Consider the following 18,284-nt stretch of genomic DNA (forward strand, 5'->3'; position numbering starts at 1 on the left):
ACTGGACATTAAAATGGTGATGACATCAAAAACTGCTAAATGATGAGCCTCTCTCACTCCTAGGTCGAACAGGAGACTATATGATTGGTAGTTTCGAAACTGTGGATCACTAGGTGGATCATATGCAATCGATTTTTTGTGAGGATCTGGCGCGCTGATTTAATGTTTTAAGCCAACGTGGATTAAGTGTCTATGAACAACTTGAAGAACTGATCTCGGCTCTTTAATTTAATGACATTTAGAAACACACAAGATTGTTATTTTGATAAACACTACGTGTAAGGTTAGACAGGGAACAGACTCCTTTAGGATTAATTCTAATGCTGTCAATCTTTTCCTAGTTGACCATTTTTTCGATGGCCCAACCTTGCCCAAAATCCACAACTTGATCCTTGCACAATTAGAGAGCATTGGTCCACCAATTCCTCCTAAACCTGCGTAAGATATTTGTACCCTCGGGAGTAGATCTAGAAACATTATATAGAAATGTGCAGCTCCTCGTAACAATTCAATTTTTGACATGCTCAACTGCTTGAGTCAACGCATTCATTGAATAGTACCTTTGATCTGTCCCATTACGTACATATTTGTCGTGGTATTCTTCTTGCCTAAATACGTATTCTCAATCGAAATTGCGATTGCGTTACGTTACTTAGATCTCAAAAATTGGAAGAGAGTGGTCTTCCTTCTTTGCCACTTCCTGCGTCCAAACCGCACTCTTCGATATCTTCGGGACCGTTTCTGGTCGCATCCTCAGAGGATAACCCGTATTAATCTAATCTTTTCTTTACAAAGTTCAGCAAATTCTAGAGGCCTTCCCATTTTATTTTCCATTGTGCGAAATCTATTTTCAACCATGTGGTAACTGATGGTAAGTCAGAGTGGTCATGCTTCCACAGATCCACACTCCAGTTTTCCAACGATCGAGAAATGTGAGAATTCTGACTGAGACTGAGGAATATGTATCGAAACTTCTAAATTGATTCTAAATCGGATTTCTAAATCAACAAATCACAGCGCTATTTAATAACTGCTGCGAAAAAATTCAACAATCAAAACTAAATACTTTACGCTAAATTTTTCAGGGGAAAATCCTAGACTGCAATACCTAAATTTGAAGTTAGAAAAAAATTAACGCGGATTACGGGTATACAATATTGCCTATGTGGGCATTTCAAATAATATTTTGGTTACCCCAATTTCTGGAAATCCGCATAAAATTGACAAACGTGTATAGTGGGCGCAATTGAAAGTACAATTTTTTTTATATATAGGTAGGTAATGGAAGTCGCAAAATTCGATACCTACCTAGTTGTGCCTAATAAATTTAACTTACGCCTGATCGAAAATACGCTTATGTTTGAGGTTCTTTTTAATACCTATAATGAAAGAACGAACACATCAGTTGATGCTAATTTGTGTTATATTCGAAGCAATAAAATGGCGAATGACACCTTTAACGATAGAAATGTATTCCTTATGATACCATCCAGTAACAGCATGACTTATTAGTGTCAATTGCAGTGTCCGTGTATTTATATTAATGCGGTGTTAATTTGAAAAATTACAGAGAGTGGGAAGAAGTCGAAATGTTTTATTCTGCACCAAGTAGTGATACATTAGTCTATCCTTTCTATTAATACGACTTGATTTTCCAACCCTGAAATGGACCATTTCCTTTCCCCACTACAACATTGCACTCCACGTGCTTGTGAGGTCGTTGCACTGCACTCACGTATTCTAAAATTGGGGTAGTTTTCATGTACAAAAAGCGCCGGCGTCAAAACGCTATTGATGAGCCTCTCGGTGCAGACAAAACTTTGATAAATTCACGTTTTCAATATAATTACACTGACGTAATTTTTCGGGGGAAATACCTACCCACAACTAACTTATTTAATTATTTAAATACTTCAAGTGGGGGAAAAATCACTGCCCTACGCTAATAATTATCTTATCCTAGATTTTAATGCTACAGCTATTATATTACTCATTACTACGTGACCAGGTTGCTATATACAATGTTGACATTTTGTATTAACACTTTTTTTAGTCAATTTCTTTGAGTGCCATCCTCGGATTGAAAACGAAAATGACATAAAAAATTCATTTACATTTGTTACAATTCGGTTACTTTGACATTAATTGAGATGAAAAGATTTGAAATACATGCGTTTCGTGTCGACCTCCACCTACCGGTCGCTAAAAGTATACCTACAAATTCAATTTTCAATTATGTCTGGATTATACCTTTGTATAGGTGGATGATTGGACATAATGTGTAACCGTCCACAATTAGCACATCCAAGGGGAGAAATTGACATTATTGATTTCTTTTTATGGTGACAGATGACTAATGTAAATCAACGTAAGCGAAGGGGGCCAATTTTGGATTACCATTCACGCATCGAGTCATTCACCTCAAACGCACATATCCTTTTCTGAAAGAAGCTAACCTAAAGGGGTTACTTCGATAAACACTATGTTTATCTCGTGGACCATGGTTTATCTATGTCCGCTTATGTTTGATATCGCAATCGTGTTTTACTTTCACCTTTGTTAATTATGATTTTCAATCAATTATACCACTAGTTTTAATTGATAAACTGATACGTTCCGTCTTAAAATTTTCATGAATCTGCGAGTGTTTTTCAAGGAAATCTAATAAACAAATTCAAAGTGATGCTGAGACCTTTGATTTTCCTCAAAACAGATTAGTGAGAAATTTATAAAAATGGAGCCAAGAGAATGCCAATTAATGCCTTAATGGTCTTTATAATACAAACCGTAATTGAAGGTGTATGAAGCCGAAGATTTTTCAATCTTGATTGGCAATAGAATTTGCAAATCTACTTTTCCTATTGCTTATTACTTATGATCAAAAACCTTGAAAAGGTCTACTTATTATTAGCACTCTGCAGTGTTATCAAACATTCTTGACCACCTCGCAGATAAGGTTTTACACAGTGGTCTACAATTCTGTAATTGGAACGTATTGTAATTAACTTTTTGAGCTCTACGCGACAGTCTTGAGAGATTTTTAATACAACGTTTCGTTTCGGTGAAATCATCATCTATATTTTCTTTGTATGGTTCTTAAAAAAAGTATATACTGTAATGAGTAGCATTTTTTATTACGAATACAACGATGTAAGGCACACAAAAAAATACAAAAATTGGAAACTGTCGTATCTTCTATGGTCTCCGAGATCCCGATGATAGACATCCTTACCTTAATAACTGTGCATTTTAGGGTTTATCAAAAAGATACTGTCAAAAATTGGGGTACAAGAGAATTTACCCTCTAATCTAGGATAAACGGTCGCTTAACAGTTCCCAATATGCGACTTTTTGAACCTATCCATCACTCTCTTAATTTTGAGTTAAAAAGTTCCCCTCAAATTCTCTGATGGCAACTTTTCTTTGACTTTCAAAACTAGTAGGTAGAAACCTCTCTATCTTAAGAGTCTTCTGTACCCACTGCACCCAATGTAAATTTCCATAAGAGCGCCCGCCATAAAAACTCTAGTTGTTTTTCAAAAAACAATTTTTTTTAAGAACTATTTTATAAATTTAGACCTTTATCTACAAAATGTTCGGACTATTTTTATTTTAATGTTTATAGCAACTGAATACCGATTGTTTAAAGATTAGATGTTTCTCACCGATTATTGCGCTGATCTGTTTTATTTTTTTACTCTCGATCAAGACGATTTATGGAAAAAGTAAACCGACAGTTTTTTAGATAAGTTACTTCTAAACATAATCCCAAAAAATGAAATCATAGTTTTTGTAAATAAAGTCTGTATCTTGGCGGGCGGTAATTCAACAATTTGAGTGTAACAAGTGGCGCCGCTGCACAGTGTCGGTGGGAACTAACTAAGGACCAAGACAGAAGTTGACAAAGCAAGAAATTCATCTTATCTCTTGCAGCTATAATCATCTATACACTAAAATGCAAAAAAGTTGCGCTTAGGTAAAGAAGACTCTTTAAGTCAACAATCCTTAGCATTGGTTTGTGGCTGTTCACCATCCTTCCCGATCTTCAGCCAACCTTTGCAGTGCCAATTAGAAGGTACAGCCCATGCCTACCATTGTTTGATCAATCTGTTCTAACCTGGGTCGGCTCCTAGTATTTTTACCTTCCATGGCACCTTCTAGTAACGTCTTTAGCAAACCTTCGTGTCTTATAATGCAGATGTCCCTTTTTCAGAGTAATCCACAGTCCACACACAAGACTTATCTTCTCCAACCCTCTTCAACACCTCTTCATTTCTCACTTTGTCCACTCAGGGAATCTTTAACATTCTTCGGTAACACCACACTCCTAGCGCCTTTACCCTTTTTTGTCAGTCTTTCCAAGTGTCCAAGTTTCACTACCATAGAACAAAACGCTCCATATAGGTACATGTTTTTATCAGATGTTTCCTAAGGATGCAAGTGAGTATTGTTTGAGGTAAACATTGTACGCTTGTTGCTAAAAGTGGCTTTATCTTAATTTTTCGGCTTATTTCTGTTTTTGGTCTCCCATCCGATGTAATCTTGCTTCCGAGGTACGTAAAAAAGGTCTGTGCCGTTGTACTGTGTTTACTCACTACCATGATTTTTGTTTTTGACTTATTGATCTTCATGTTGCACGTTCTAAGCCCTAAGGGATCTATCGATTTCCTCTTCTTCTGTCTCAGCTAGATCTGGTATCTTCGGCTATCACCTGGAGCTTTCCAGGTGTACCACCTAAATAAAAGACCCAACTACATTGGCATCTTTCCCTCCTCCCACTACCGCATTCCAGTCTCCCATTATAATTAAACTGTCTTCTCCCTTAAAATTACGAATAACCTCATTTATCTCATCATAAACCTTTTCCACCTCATAATGGTCATGTCTAGTAGTTGGTAAATAAGCTTACACTATTACTGTCCTGTTTGGTTTAGTCTATACTGGACTGGTATAACCCGTCCATCTTCATTGCACATCATCGATAACTCTTTCTGCCGTATCTTTACTTAACACCATTCCTACACCACCTGTACCTGGTCTCCCTTCAATGCAGCCCGTGTGAATCACTCGAAAATCACGCTTTCAGAAGTCACCATTGTCTGGCCACCTCATTTCACTTACTATCTTCGTTCTTGTCATTTACAAAATTAAATTTTCTAGCTTTCCCATCAGTTAAAAGATACTGATCCTGGTGAACTCGCTTCGTTTCTACTCCTAGGCACAGCTATGGTTAATGGTTTATTCACAAATAGCTTTACTATTGTAGAACACAGACGCAAACAGACGGCAAGGTAAAACTTGACGAGGAGCTTTGCGAAGTTCATAAGAAACCGAAAATTGCAAATACTTTTGCGGCACCCCTGCTACATTATTCTGGCCGTCATAATTCAAAAGACGAACCGCTTTAACTTGTAATTCATTGAATCTCTGGCTGTACCCTTTGACCAATAAGTCTCTTCTGCGTAAGAGAAAAGAGATAACTTTTAAAATAGAAGTCTAAATTTATTTAATTCAGAAACCATTTATTAAGCCCATTGCTGCTGTTGATATCGAATGCATACTATTTAGCCGTTTAATTTTAGTCCATTTCGATTCGACTACATTTTGATTAGGTTTAATAGTGAGGTTTAACCGCAAATGTACGCGTATAGAACAATTAAAATCGCATAATAAAACGCGGCCTAAATTGCACAAAATTGAGCTCAGTTGCGACTTCCGCCCAATGCTATTCCTGTTGTTGCTATTTTTAATTACGGTACTATTGGCACATCCCGTAGCATGTAATAAGTATAGCCATATGTTACGTGTTGGCAAACGTTTGCCTAAAGGAATACCGTTTTACACCTGGATTAGTTGGGTATTTTTTGCTCGAAAAGTTCTTTTAGTTCAGAATAAATACAGGATCAATAACATTCACTCCCCTCGACGCCGTGATGTACTGTCTTAACCCGCTATTTTAGTCCCAGTTTTATTTACACTTTCACGGCGCTTACTTTTGCTTAAATTTATCTACAAACCGTCTTTTTGGTAAGCTAAGATGTGAGTGGTTTGTTCATGTACCTTCCAATATTGTACTCTTTGGGCCGACATTGCCGTGATAGATCATTATTTAATTGGTCTGGATGCAAATAGATATTTGCCTTAAGACATTAGCCAGAGCGGTCAACTTTCAAGTTGTTATGGCGGGACTACGAAAATATAGTGTCCGTTTTCCGGCATTAATTTAATGGTTAACGGTGGAAGCGTAACAATTTTGGCCAAATGTGATCTAAAGTACATATACCATAAATAGCCAACTTTGCCTAAAATTGTATTTCCGGGACCGGGACCCTGGGCGGCATGCGAGGACCTAATATCCTCAATCGGATAAGCCTAGGTTACCTACGCACATTTTCCCAGCCTCTCCCGAAATCTTGCCAATCTTCAGATCTGGCCGAAGTTGGGTACTTGTCCCCTTCTAACCCCTCAAATCGATTTTTTCTTTGACTATTTATATGTTTATTTTAATTGTAACCCTCGCATTCTTGTCGATGGCCTTATTTTTTTTGACAGCAGTCAACTATTTCCTTAAGAAATATCTTTACCGTCAATGTAAGCGGGACACTCTTGAAAATTATATAATAATTGGGTACATTAGCGTGAATAAAGTAGAAAACCATTTTAACCGCCATAAGAGGACAATAAATTGTACCGATTCGATTCTGAAAAATTATATTCAAATTCATTTTTAAAAAGAAAGAGTTCAGTTTTCCATCTCTACAAGTTGTCTTGCAAAATAAAAAATTATAACAAATCAAATATGAACGTTATATATTTTTTGTCAAAACTGAAATGGTTACCACTACGGCCGCAATCATTGCTATCTTATAGTATAATTACCATAACATTACAAAAGTAATGTGTTGGTACTTCAGAAGAATAGTTCATAGTCGTACATGGGTGACTGATCCATAAGGTTAGGAATAAATTCGAAACATTTGTATTAGAAGCGTAGTAGAAAAAGAAGTTTATTTGCACTATTTGTGCCAATTAAATATAAATTGCGGAGTTATACATTTTGGATTCTTGATTGAATTTATATCGAAGCTTCTTTGGAAAATTAATGTAAATCAACCTCACAACGCATAATCTGATTTATCGACGTGCTGGATTGGTCCTGGTAACCTTTTACACAAATCGCGAACCAGAAAATATTTAGTTAACTTCACATACAATATTGATGCTCGGGAATTCGTTATTGCGTACCTAAGTGACTGAAAGAAACTTTCAAGTTCATGAGATAACTTTTAATAAATACAGTCAACAAGATTCTAGTGTATAATATAAATAAAATCCACTTATGAATGTAAATCTTGAGAGAAAGTAATTTATTAGGGATGAAAGCGGGACTGGAATCACATAAAAAGGGCACCAGTATTAAATATGAATTTAGGAATAAAATCAAAACTTTACCAAAACCAATTTAGACGGTCGGTTCAACCAATGGGGCAAAGCATTTATTTAAAAAAAAATATCATTTTTGGCAAAGGAGATATTGAAGATTCTGTTGCTAGGATTTACCTACTGACTTTGTCACTGTGATACCTTTGTACTGTTCATTTCACTAAAGGTCACTTGATACATGCTTGTTTTCACCAAATGGATCGCAAACAGTTTTTGATTAAATAGTGTAAACTAGGAACGCCATGCATCTGCCAATTTTCTTAGTTGGTTATAATTTATATCGGCACCGCCGCTTGTGTAATATTTATCAAGAAGTGAAAGTAATAAAATTAATAAAGGATTTTTGACTGTATTTTAACACCACTTAGTCAATGTATCAATGTGGATTTCCTAATTTCTGCCCAGAAGAAAATGGTTTGTTCCTTATAACTTGCTGCGAAAAATGCCATCCTTTTAATATCGATAATAATTGCCCCCGAAAGCGACGATTATTTTTACAACGTAGTTATTTGCTTGCAGGTAAAACATCGTACTTTCCCGGTTTAGATGATCAAGCTGGTCCCGTGTTACTAGAAGAGCCCGGACATTTGGTGGACAATACCTTAGGTGCACAACCCCTAAGCTCACCTTCAAGATCATCGCCACATTCGCAGGGGTCGGAGGGTGGTGAGAGATTTTCGCGAAAGGTGTTCGTCGGAGGCCTACCGCCGGATATAGATGAAGACGAAATTACTGCCAGCTTCCGTCGTTTTGGTCCACTAGTTGTAGATTGGCCTCATAAAGCTGAAAGTAAATCTTACTTTCCACCGAAAGGATACGCTTTTCTGTTATTTCAGGTATACCTTTTTAAGTGAGGTAACGGGTTATTTCAAAGTAACTTTTGCGTTTACCTTTTATCGAGTGATAATCCTGACTTTGTTATTTGCAATAATCCGGTCATCTTCAAAGAGTGTACCTGTCTGATTGCATGGGATAAGATCAAAGTAATCTACCGTACCAGATAAAAGAGAAAAAGGTATAGTGTAGATTATTTTGTTCTCCTCTCCATGGGACTAAAGTGATCAATGCATTTTTTTAACACCTGGACAGGATGAGAATTCAGTGCAGAGTCTTATCGACGCCTGCATTACAGACGAAGACAAGCTCTATTTATGCGTGTCATCTCCTACCATAAAAGATAAACCTGTGCAAATTCGGCCATGGAGACTTTCCGATGCAGATTTTGTATTGGACGCTTCCATGCCTCTTGATCCTAGGAAGACTGTATTTGTTGGTGGAGTCCCTCGTCCTCTTAAAGCAGGTAAGTGTCTAAAGATCAAAGAACGTGACCAAGTTAACCAATTGTTGCAGTTGAGTTGGCCATGATAATGGATAGGCTGTATGGTGGTGTGTGCTATGCTGGCATAGACACAGATCCAGAATTGAAATATCCAAAGGGTGCTGGGAGGGTAGCGTTCAGTAATCAACAAAGTTATATAGCTGCGATCAGTGCACGTTTTGTACAACTACAACATGGTGATATAGATAAGAGGGTTGAAGTGAAGCCGTATGTTTTGGATGACCAAATGTGTGATGAATGCCAAGGTCAGCGTTGCGGTGGAAAATTCGCACCATTCTTTTGCGCTAACGTTACCTGCTTGCAAGTATGTTAAGATTATACGTTTGAATGTTGTAACTGGCAACATATTTCAGTATTACTGTGAACACTGCTGGGCGACCATTCACTCAAGGCCAGGTCGAGAATTTCATAAGCCTCTAGTAAAGGAGGGCGCGGACAGGCCACGTGCCGTACCTTTTCGCTGGTGTTAACGTAGGAGCGCTTAGCGCATCTACCGTCTTTTTTTAGCTTATTAATGACGGTACTGCTGTTTATGAAATAGGCGTAATTCTATAGTAGCAATTTATATATATTTAAAATATATATGTAATCAATTACCTTCTTTTATGAAGCGCCTGGTGGTAGCTAAATTTACTTCACCAGCCCATTTTGTACAAGCTGTATCAACGTGAAGTGTCTCCTCTTTGCCTGCACGGAATAGACACTGCACACACCGCATGTTTTTCTGGCAAAGCAAGAACACATGCAGGTAGTACAGTTAGTAATTTTCAGGGTATTTGTAAATACTAGTCTAATCTGCGAATCGCTGCAGGGCAGAGGAATCTTTGCTTGCGGCAAATCACTTAGCCCCAAGTACCTGACCGGCCTGCTCCCAACTAACTTGCTTCCCTTGCTTAGTGTCCGCACTTATTCCTACTATTGTTTATTTTAATGTGTGATACCATAGACGTCTTAATGTATTAAATGAATTGCACGGATATGTATAGTATATATTATATATAGTATCAGCTATTCTAAGACTTTGTATTTTTTAAATTTGAATTTTTATACTAAACTGTTATAAATGGTAGAGTTTCATGTGTGCAATAATTGCGTGGAGTCTTTACAGACTTAACGCTGTAGAGTTTTATCTTTAACCATAATTAATTATTATAATGTTTCCTAGGTAATCAGTATAGTGTAATTATGCACGGGGCGATAAAATTGCGGGCAGTACGTCAATACCAGTTAGGAATGCTGCCACCCGTGCCAAATGTGAACCATCTATGACATGGTACAAATATGTATTGATATGATTTGTAAAGATTTACACTCCTTTTTCTACTGTTTGTATATTTGCTCGCTTGGAGAGTAGATAATTAGTCTGAGATGGGGACATTTGTATGATATTCTATAGGACATCGTTTTTACCTAACGATTAAGTATATAACTTTTTATCCGTTTTTGAGATTTAGAAGTGTGCACAGTCAGACTGTTTCTAAAACTGATTGTCTAAGTTTTCATATTTTTAATATTTAACTAATGTATTTATTGGAAAATTTGCAAGTTATATATTTTTTACTTTTTATAACTGTTTTAAAACTATAAACCTAAGTTTGTCTATTTATATGTGAAGTTTGACAGCAATTAACCTGTCTAGATTATGAAATTAGGAATCGATGGCGTATTCCAAATTTCATCATTGTAGTTACCATTAGTGCAATATCGGGCTGTGGCCTGGAATAGGTATTAGACTGTTGTTTTTTAATCCTCATTGACTTGTCAGCCATTTCACGTTTTTCATAGGAAATGGCTACCACGCCGATAATTGTGCACCGAGATTTTTAATAATTGTTTTTGTATTACTTTTTACACTTTTGTATGATGTTAGTATATTTTAAGTTGGTTTGTATTTTGTATACCTAACGGGAAGATTCTTCATTTTAACATTTTGTTGATGATTACCAGACTTTTTATGTTTTATATAAATATTATAAAAAATCTCTTTTTGTGTTTATTTCGCAAATTTACTGTCATTGTTTATATTATTTTTTTTATATCTGAAAGGTGTGTCATCGCTGCGTGGAAATAAACCAATTTGTGGGAAGGTAAAAATTTGACTGCTACAATATGACCTTTAACACATCTACAACTTTAGGTTTGTTAACAGGGTTGTCACATTTGTTCATATGCACCAATAGCCATATCCTCTTCATCATTCCTCACCTTGTTTGTTAAAAGTCTATGTGTAAATAAGGGTCATATTATTTTTTAACCATAACTCTACTTTTCCAATTTAATGTGAGCAGCTCAATTGTTTTTATATTTGTATATCTAATTAATAATTTGTACTTAGTTGATTATAAATTGTGGCTATTGCTGAAAATTCCGTGCCATTATTTTTCCATTAAAAGTTAAAAATTACAAAGATTTAGATCAAATATAGGAAATGTAGCTTTAAAATTATTGACATGGCAAACTTTTTTGTATTCACTTTTATATACAATTCTTTAGATAAACAATTTAGGTGTAAAGTCAATTAATTCCTTTTCTAATTTATAGAAATTAGTCTTTCAATTTTCTTTTTTTTATTATTTGTAGCGATACAAATATGATAAAAAAAAGAAGTAATGGTGATTTATATACTTATATCAAAAGTATGATTCGGTAATTAAATCAAAAATAAATTACTTAAAATTTATTTTTAAATGGCATCTAATGCGATTACAAGATTTTTATAATTATTTCTTAAATAGTTATTGTAAAAAAGCTATTAATAAATACATCTTTATATGAATTTTTATACTAATTCCCTTCTTCGGAACTTATTTTAACTTATGTTAAGGATATGTGAAAATAAAAAAACAAGGGCCACTTATCCTTATACTATTCTTATTAAGTCTAACCTTGTAGAAAATACCACCTAATTTACGCACGGGTATTCTATTTCTCTATGTTTGGGTTAAATTTGGTTGTTGTAACTTAACATTCTTTTAGGGTAAGTAAGTAAGCAACCATGGTCGCGAAAAGTTTGTGAATAAAGACACTTAGCATGCAATTTTTGGGGACTTTAGGTTGCGGTACCTAACCTCTTCTCAGTAGGTAGGTACTTCTGCCATCATCAGTAGTCATTATTTCCAATAGATCTTATTTCAATACAATCTACTTGCACCAATTTTTAGGGAAACTTTTCGAATTAAATTCCCTTCTTGTATGATGACACAGATATACGTAAAAAAACGTATATCTGTGATGATGGTTTTGTCTGCTCCTCATCTAATGCAAAAACGAAAAGAGACAGCGATGTCAAAGCATTGTCAGTCAATTCCAGTTCAAAAAATTCCCTTACTGAAAATCATATGCGATTCTGCGTATCTTGTTTTATTTCACAAGTGCTTTTCCTCACTCTTTCTGGCTCGGCAATGCGCTTCATTGGTAAATTAGTAATCTGTCTTAATGTTTGCATTTGATTCTGTATTTTGTGAATCTTTGCACCGAGTATGCACTAGCCTTATTCATCCGGCCTTGACTATAATGAATGCTTTCCCTCGCACAATTTTTTTACTAGCTTGATTGTAGGAAGCCAAGTAGAATTCGTCTAAACCGGAATAATGGCCCACTAGGAACTTGATTCAAGGAACATTCACAAGCAAGAAGGTATTATAAACCAAAAACAACATTTTTAATACTAGTAAAAATTTTGAAATTTCGTTTTTCAGAGATGACGGTGGGGGCCCAAAAGTCTTCAGAAATTTTACCCTGAAAGAATTTTTCGTAAAGAAACTTCGCAAGTAATTTATTTGCTCCAAGGAAAATCTCGTTTTTACACGTGGTCATATTGTCAATTTTAGTGAATACTGCTATATTGCTTCCATATATGCTTAACATTCTGCACAACTGTCGCCCAAATAAGCTTAAAGCTTCGTATGCTATGAAGTAAAAATCGCGAAAGGGCGAGTGAACTTTTGATTAGAGTTGACTTAGGAAAGGCAAAGTCGACTATTTGTTGTGCCTCTGGAGATCAGTGAAAAAACCGCGTGTTTGGAGAAGGGGAATACTTGAAGAAATCGCCAATTGATTGCAAATTTTCAAAATACATACTATTTTTAAAATACAAAGCAGCATGTTAAACTAAAAAATAAATTCAACCGATGAAACATTTTATTGCTGTTGTACATTATTAATCTATTTTACGGGTTTCTCTTGAACTAGACGCCATGATGGTTGGTGACATGGATAACGCTGGATTAGCGACGGCAATTATATTGTCTCCACTAGCAGCTATGACTTTTGGTGAAAACTTTGGAGTATCCTCTGCATCTGAGTGGTGAAGGTCGTCGATAATATTCTAAAATGATTATGTTACTAAAAACAACCTGTGGCGTTCTTTGGTACTTACACTTCCATTATTTTCATGATAACTATTTTCCTGCTCGTGGTTTCCCACCTAAAAAATGTTTTTTGAATGTCCATTTGCTTTAATTGTGACTTGCCTGATACGGAGAATTAGAGCTGCTATATGAGTAGTTGGACTCTGCCTCTTCATAATCCGTCATAGAGGAATTACGAAGTATCGTGTCTCTAGACACAAAGAGTACATGATAAGTAGGACATCATCATCAATGAACTATCAACTTACCTATTAGATTGCAGATGAGATTTTGTATGAAGCTGAAATAAAGTGTGGAGTGGTGACCGTACAAGCCCACCATCCGTGTTTTTTTCCTGAAAAAAGGCGGAGGTAAAATTTTTCATTCGGCTACGTAATTTGAGTTTGTGACAGTAGCTACCATTGGGTTTTTACAAGGAAACTCATTCCGTTAGTATCCAATATTAAAGCCCAATGTACCTGTTGAATATTTGAGCGCTCATGTTGTCTAAATTAGCCACCTTCACTGATCTTTCCTTCGCTTTAGACTTTCTTCGCTTACTCCAGTAAAGATGACCAATCCGATCTCTTATAAGTGTTAAATACTCAATTGCCTTACGGTTAGGGAATTAAATAAATACATACGTGCGAGAAAAGTCAGAGTTAAACGCCAATTGTACCTTACCTTAAGCCGGTTAACCTGCATGCTAAAAATGAGAAGCAAAACAATTAGTATGGTGCATTTCGTTAAAGAGATCAAAATGGCTACTAAAGCGCAATACAATGACAACCCCGCAAGCAGCGTATGGGTATGGCTTAATAGTTGCGATAATAAATAATTTAAGCAAATCAGAAAAAAAATTTAATTGTAGACTAAAAACTAGGCATTTCATACTTATTCGTTCAATTTAATGCTTTTGCTCAAAAAGTTGTCGGTCGGTTTCTCCTAGATTTCAAATTGGTCAAGTAAAACCATTAGATTATAATTTGTTAACATTAGCAACCACGTAACCTCTGAAAACTGTATTTATTCTCCATTCCCCCAGTAAACAACAATTCATCTCATTCATTTAAAAGCATCACAACTTTTAGAGCAAAACGTAATGAGAACAAAAGAATAATGCAATTCACGCAAATTAATTTTTAAAACATGATACAATTAAGAAAGAAACACCTAATTCTTGTTCAGTTAGGCTTAATCTTCTAAGTTAAAAATGTGTTCATGAGAAATTTTTTGTTTCTTTAGTTGGCTGACCTGCCGGTTCAACCCTGGCTCATTTCCATCATCATTTTCTAATTTCGCTTTTTTTGAGAAATTGCCCTCTACCTCGGTATTTGATGAATGCTTTAAGTTAGTGGTCTCAGGTTCCTTATCGCATCCAGATATTCTATGACTATAGGTAGATGATACCCTAAAACAAAATTATCTTTATTGCGAGACAGCATTCGCAAAATGCCATATCCCAGCCAAATTGAAAATGAGACACCAATGCTGAAATACTAATAGAGAAGTCCACAAAATAAGCATCGATTTCCTAGTAGGTATTCTAAGTGGGCAACGACTTACTGAGTTTTCGAATAATGACAACCCGAATCTTTAACCACTTGACGAGCTAACGGAAACAATTCATCCCTACGCGTTAACAGCACGGGCACGAATCTGCAAATTTGGGCGGCGGCTTCATTTACCGACACTTCGTGGAGCGTTAGAGGTTTTTCTGGTCGTCTTTTACAATCAAATCGTCCATAGATTGCGGCGTATCTTCGAATTTCATCCATACGCCTTGGATCAGATTCGGACATTGACATCACTAACTAAAAGAAGGCGTTGAGTAAAACCCAAGTTTGTGAAGTATATACTACCTCCAGTTCTTTGGACATCTTCTTTTTGGTATTGCAAGGCTTCGGTTCGAATAATGGTAATCGCTTACTCAATCGCTCTGCTGCAGTTGCCAGCTTCGCAATTTGACTATCAAGAAGCGATGGTGTAAGTTGCAGGGGTGAACTACTGTTCACTGGACTCGAACTTGAGGATGGTGGACAAGACGGTCCATCTAGTGGAGAGTAAGGCCTAAAAAACTTGCTATACGCTCGCCAAATCGTCCTACGCATACCAACCTCTTTGACAAACATCGAACGGGACTGCCAACTGACTGAGACGCGCCGGATTCCCCAGACGATGGCGAGTAAACTGGTCGATAGCCTTCGTTGTTGTCAATGACATAAACGCTATGGTTGCTTGAAATTCTGGGACTAGATAACTCAATCTCGAAATCCTCTCCAGGAATGAGTGGCATTTTGAATTTGGTAACGTTGGTCACCCATTCCTGTAACGATTTCTGTAGCCTTCTCACGTGCAACGGTTTAGATGCCATTCCCACCAAAGACATTATTTCTAAAAATTCTTCTTCGCCGGCATCACATAGTTGCTGCACGTCATCACCCCCCATTTCCAACAGCGTGTCGTAGTAGTAGAGCAAAGATGCGTTTTGCATTACCCTGTACAGTTGCAGTTCTGCCAAGTTGCTTGGGTACGAGGTGGGAAATACTACAACAATAAGCAGAAAACAATTTACTATAATTTCAAATAGTTTCAACATTGCAAAACAGCCAAAGCTGTGAAGGGAGCGAATTATCTCTACCAAATGTTTAGAATAAATAGCAAAGACGTTGATTAACTTTGAGGGACCGAAATATCTAGCTCTGTCTATTTTTCACTAGATGTTAACTTCAATTTTCCCTGTGGGCTCGGGAGTAGAACTGATCTACTTCCACCGTGGAGATCATAAAAGGCGATCAATGGGCAAAACAGACGGTGAGTTCAACCGTCTCCGTTATGCTCCTTTTTTCGCCCTTTTGCACAATTCATAAATCAGTCAAACCCACGGGCAGTAGCGATAAATGCATTGGAAACTACATAGCGATGGGAGCTTTGGGAGGCCTTCATTTTGCGTAAGTGAAGCATTGCTTTCTTCAGGGAATTTGAGATTTTTAGCTTTTGCAACGAAATTAGTAATACGAAAAACCCTGTTTGTATGTTTTACATTGTTTTCCTTCTTTCAATTCATTTGATTTGTCTTTAAACATTCTCCGGAAATAAATATATGTACCAGTTTCACATTAGTCAATAGTCAGGGTCATTCCTAATCACGGTAAGAAGATAATAGTTTACCTCCACGTTAATACAAATCGGGGCAGTTGCATATTTGCATTCGAATCGAGTGGTTCGCAATCTCCATAAGTAAAGACATACTTTTGTGTATTGGAAAATTATTCACGGTGAGTTTCTTCACGAATAATTATTTGTTTTGACTTAATTAACGCGACCTACAATTAAAATTCATTGGAATTCAGGCATTTTGCAAATTTTGGAACTCGATTTGCACGTTTTCACCATTTAGTATTTGTCACACTGTTTCAATGAGCAATTAGTCATCTCTAAGTTTCCATCTTCGTTAGAACCTTGGTACTTGGTGACTTCTTGCGATGACGTAAGAATCTTCTACGTAAGGATATTCAGTTGCAGGAGTTGTAATTTTTATTGCAGATCAGTTTTGGTTTCTTTAATAGATTATGTTTAAAGGATTTACAAGCAACCCTACAATCGCCACCAAGGGTTATAATCCCTTCTCGTTTAAAAATCTCGTCCTTTTTAAGGTAATTCGCTTTTACTTGCATAGTAATATTAAATTGCGGGAGTTGAAATTTTTGTTCTTTGAAATAGATTATCTTTAAAGGATTGAACCCTACATTGCAACCAAAGGCTACAATCCCTTTATGTTTTAAAATCTAATTTTCATGGTAATTCGGTCTTTACATAAAAATTTTAAATTACGGGGGTTGTAATTTTTGTTGTAGGTGCAAAAATTTTGGTTTCTCTACTGGATTATGTTTAAAAGATTTACTAGCAGCCCTATAATTGCCACCAAAGGTTACAATCCCTTCCTGTTTTAAAATATCGTCATTTTTAAGGTAATTCCCCCTTATACATGCATAGTAATATTCAATTGCGGGGGTTGACATTTTTGTTATACACCAAAAATTATAATGTTTGTTTAATGTATTGCGTTTAAAGGACGTACAGTCAACCCTACATTGCTACCAAAGTTTACAATCCGTTCTCGTTTTAAAATCGCGTATAATGTTTAATGTAATTCGGTCTTGTCTACATAAGAATATTCAATTGCGGGGGTTGTAATTTTTGTTGTAGATCAAATATTTTGATTTCTTTACTAAATTATGTTTGGAAGACTTACTAGCAACCCTACAGTTGCCTCCAAAAGATACAATCCTTTCCCGTTTTAAAATATCATCATTTTTAAAGTAATTCGCTGTTAACCTACATACAGAGCTGGGCAGTATTCGATTTTGTAAATACTTTTTTGCGCGATCGGTCATTTCTGACTATTTACCATGGGTGTTTCCATGACAGTAGGTACGTAGAATTTACCAGTTGCTATGATTACGACGACGTCAACATTACTTACCGATCTAAAAACAGAACAGCAAAAATACTTACCGACGCCTTTTTAAAAATCAACAGTACATTACATTTAATCTTTAATTATTGTTAGGTACATTAAACGTACAATTAGTGCTGTTGTTTCCTATGGCAAGACGCTCATAAAGTCATAAAGGAAGTGCAAAGCTAGTAAACTACATCAGACACATGCACATTTTTATGAAATTATTAACTTCAATTTTGACAAATAAACTGGTTACCTAGTGATATACACCATACCACTTCGATCATTTCGATTTATTCTGCTCGTTAATTTCTTAGTGCATATTTATATTGGTTGCATAATTTTAATTTCGATCGCGCAAAAAATGTTATAAGCACGTCGAACGTTAAGGGTACCGTTCTCAGACAATAATTGGAGTCGTCGCTTCGCTCCTCCTCCAAACAATTGTCTTCGAACGGTAAAAATCCCTTACCGTTCTCCATACTTAATATACTATTGTTTTCTGCAGGGAATACAATACCGACGATTCGATTTTATGGTCGAAATCGAATTCAAATTTCTTTGGAAGAAGCAGACACGGCAATATCTGCGTTGGCGGATGACAATTCAGAAATTGAGTGCAATTCTAGTGATGAAGAAGAATACGAGAACACTAATAGGTCTCACAACATGTCAGATCAAGGTGATA

At 36.1% G+C, this 18,284-nt stretch overlaps 2 protein-coding genes across 2 annotated transcripts in view; one reads left to right on the top strand and one right to left on the bottom strand.

Moving 5' to 3' along the window:
* LOC116174978 (translational regulator orb2) overlaps window positions 1–10,764 on the top strand; it is a 39,700-nt gene extending 28,936 nt beyond the window's left edge. The window contains exons 3-6 of the mRNA XM_031493018.1: window positions 7,963–8,279; window positions 8,533–8,743; window positions 8,794–9,086; window positions 9,136–10,764. Coding sequence (XP_031348878.1) covers window positions 7,963–8,279; window positions 8,533–8,743; window positions 8,794–9,086; window positions 9,136–9,252 — 938 coding nt within the window. The 3' untranslated portion in view covers window positions 9,253–10,764. The remainder of the gene's footprint in view (window positions 1–7,962; window positions 8,280–8,532; window positions 8,744–8,793; window positions 9,087–9,135) is intronic.
* A 1,727-nt stretch (window positions 10,765–12,491) lies between these two features.
* LOC116175196 (NGFI-A-binding protein homolog) overlaps window positions 12,492–18,284 on the bottom strand; it is a 25,644-nt gene continuing 19,851 nt past the window's right edge. Inside the window, exons 2-9 of the mRNA XM_031493331.1 lie at window positions 15,249–15,678; window positions 14,994–15,201; window positions 14,698–14,945; window positions 14,386–14,542; window positions 13,401–13,486; window positions 13,255–13,342; window positions 13,161–13,208; window positions 12,492–13,109 (exon numbers count right to left, since the gene is read on the bottom strand). Coding sequence (XP_031349191.1) covers window positions 12,942–13,109; window positions 13,161–13,208; window positions 13,255–13,342; window positions 13,401–13,486; window positions 14,386–14,542; window positions 14,698–14,945; window positions 14,994–15,201; window positions 15,249–15,678 — 1,433 coding nt within the window. The 3' untranslated portion in view covers window positions 12,492–12,941. The remainder of the gene's footprint in view (window positions 13,110–13,160; window positions 13,209–13,254; window positions 13,343–13,400; window positions 13,487–14,385; window positions 14,543–14,697; window positions 14,946–14,993; window positions 15,202–15,248; window positions 15,679–18,284) is intronic.

Source organism: Photinus pyralis, unplaced genomic scaffold (assembly GCF_008802855.1).
Source record: "Photinus pyralis isolate 1611_PpyrPB1 unplaced genomic scaffold, Ppyr1.3 Ppyr1.4_LG6, whole genome shotgun sequence".
Taxonomy (NCBI): Eukaryota; Metazoa; Arthropoda; class Insecta; order Coleoptera; family Lampyridae; genus Photinus; species Photinus pyralis.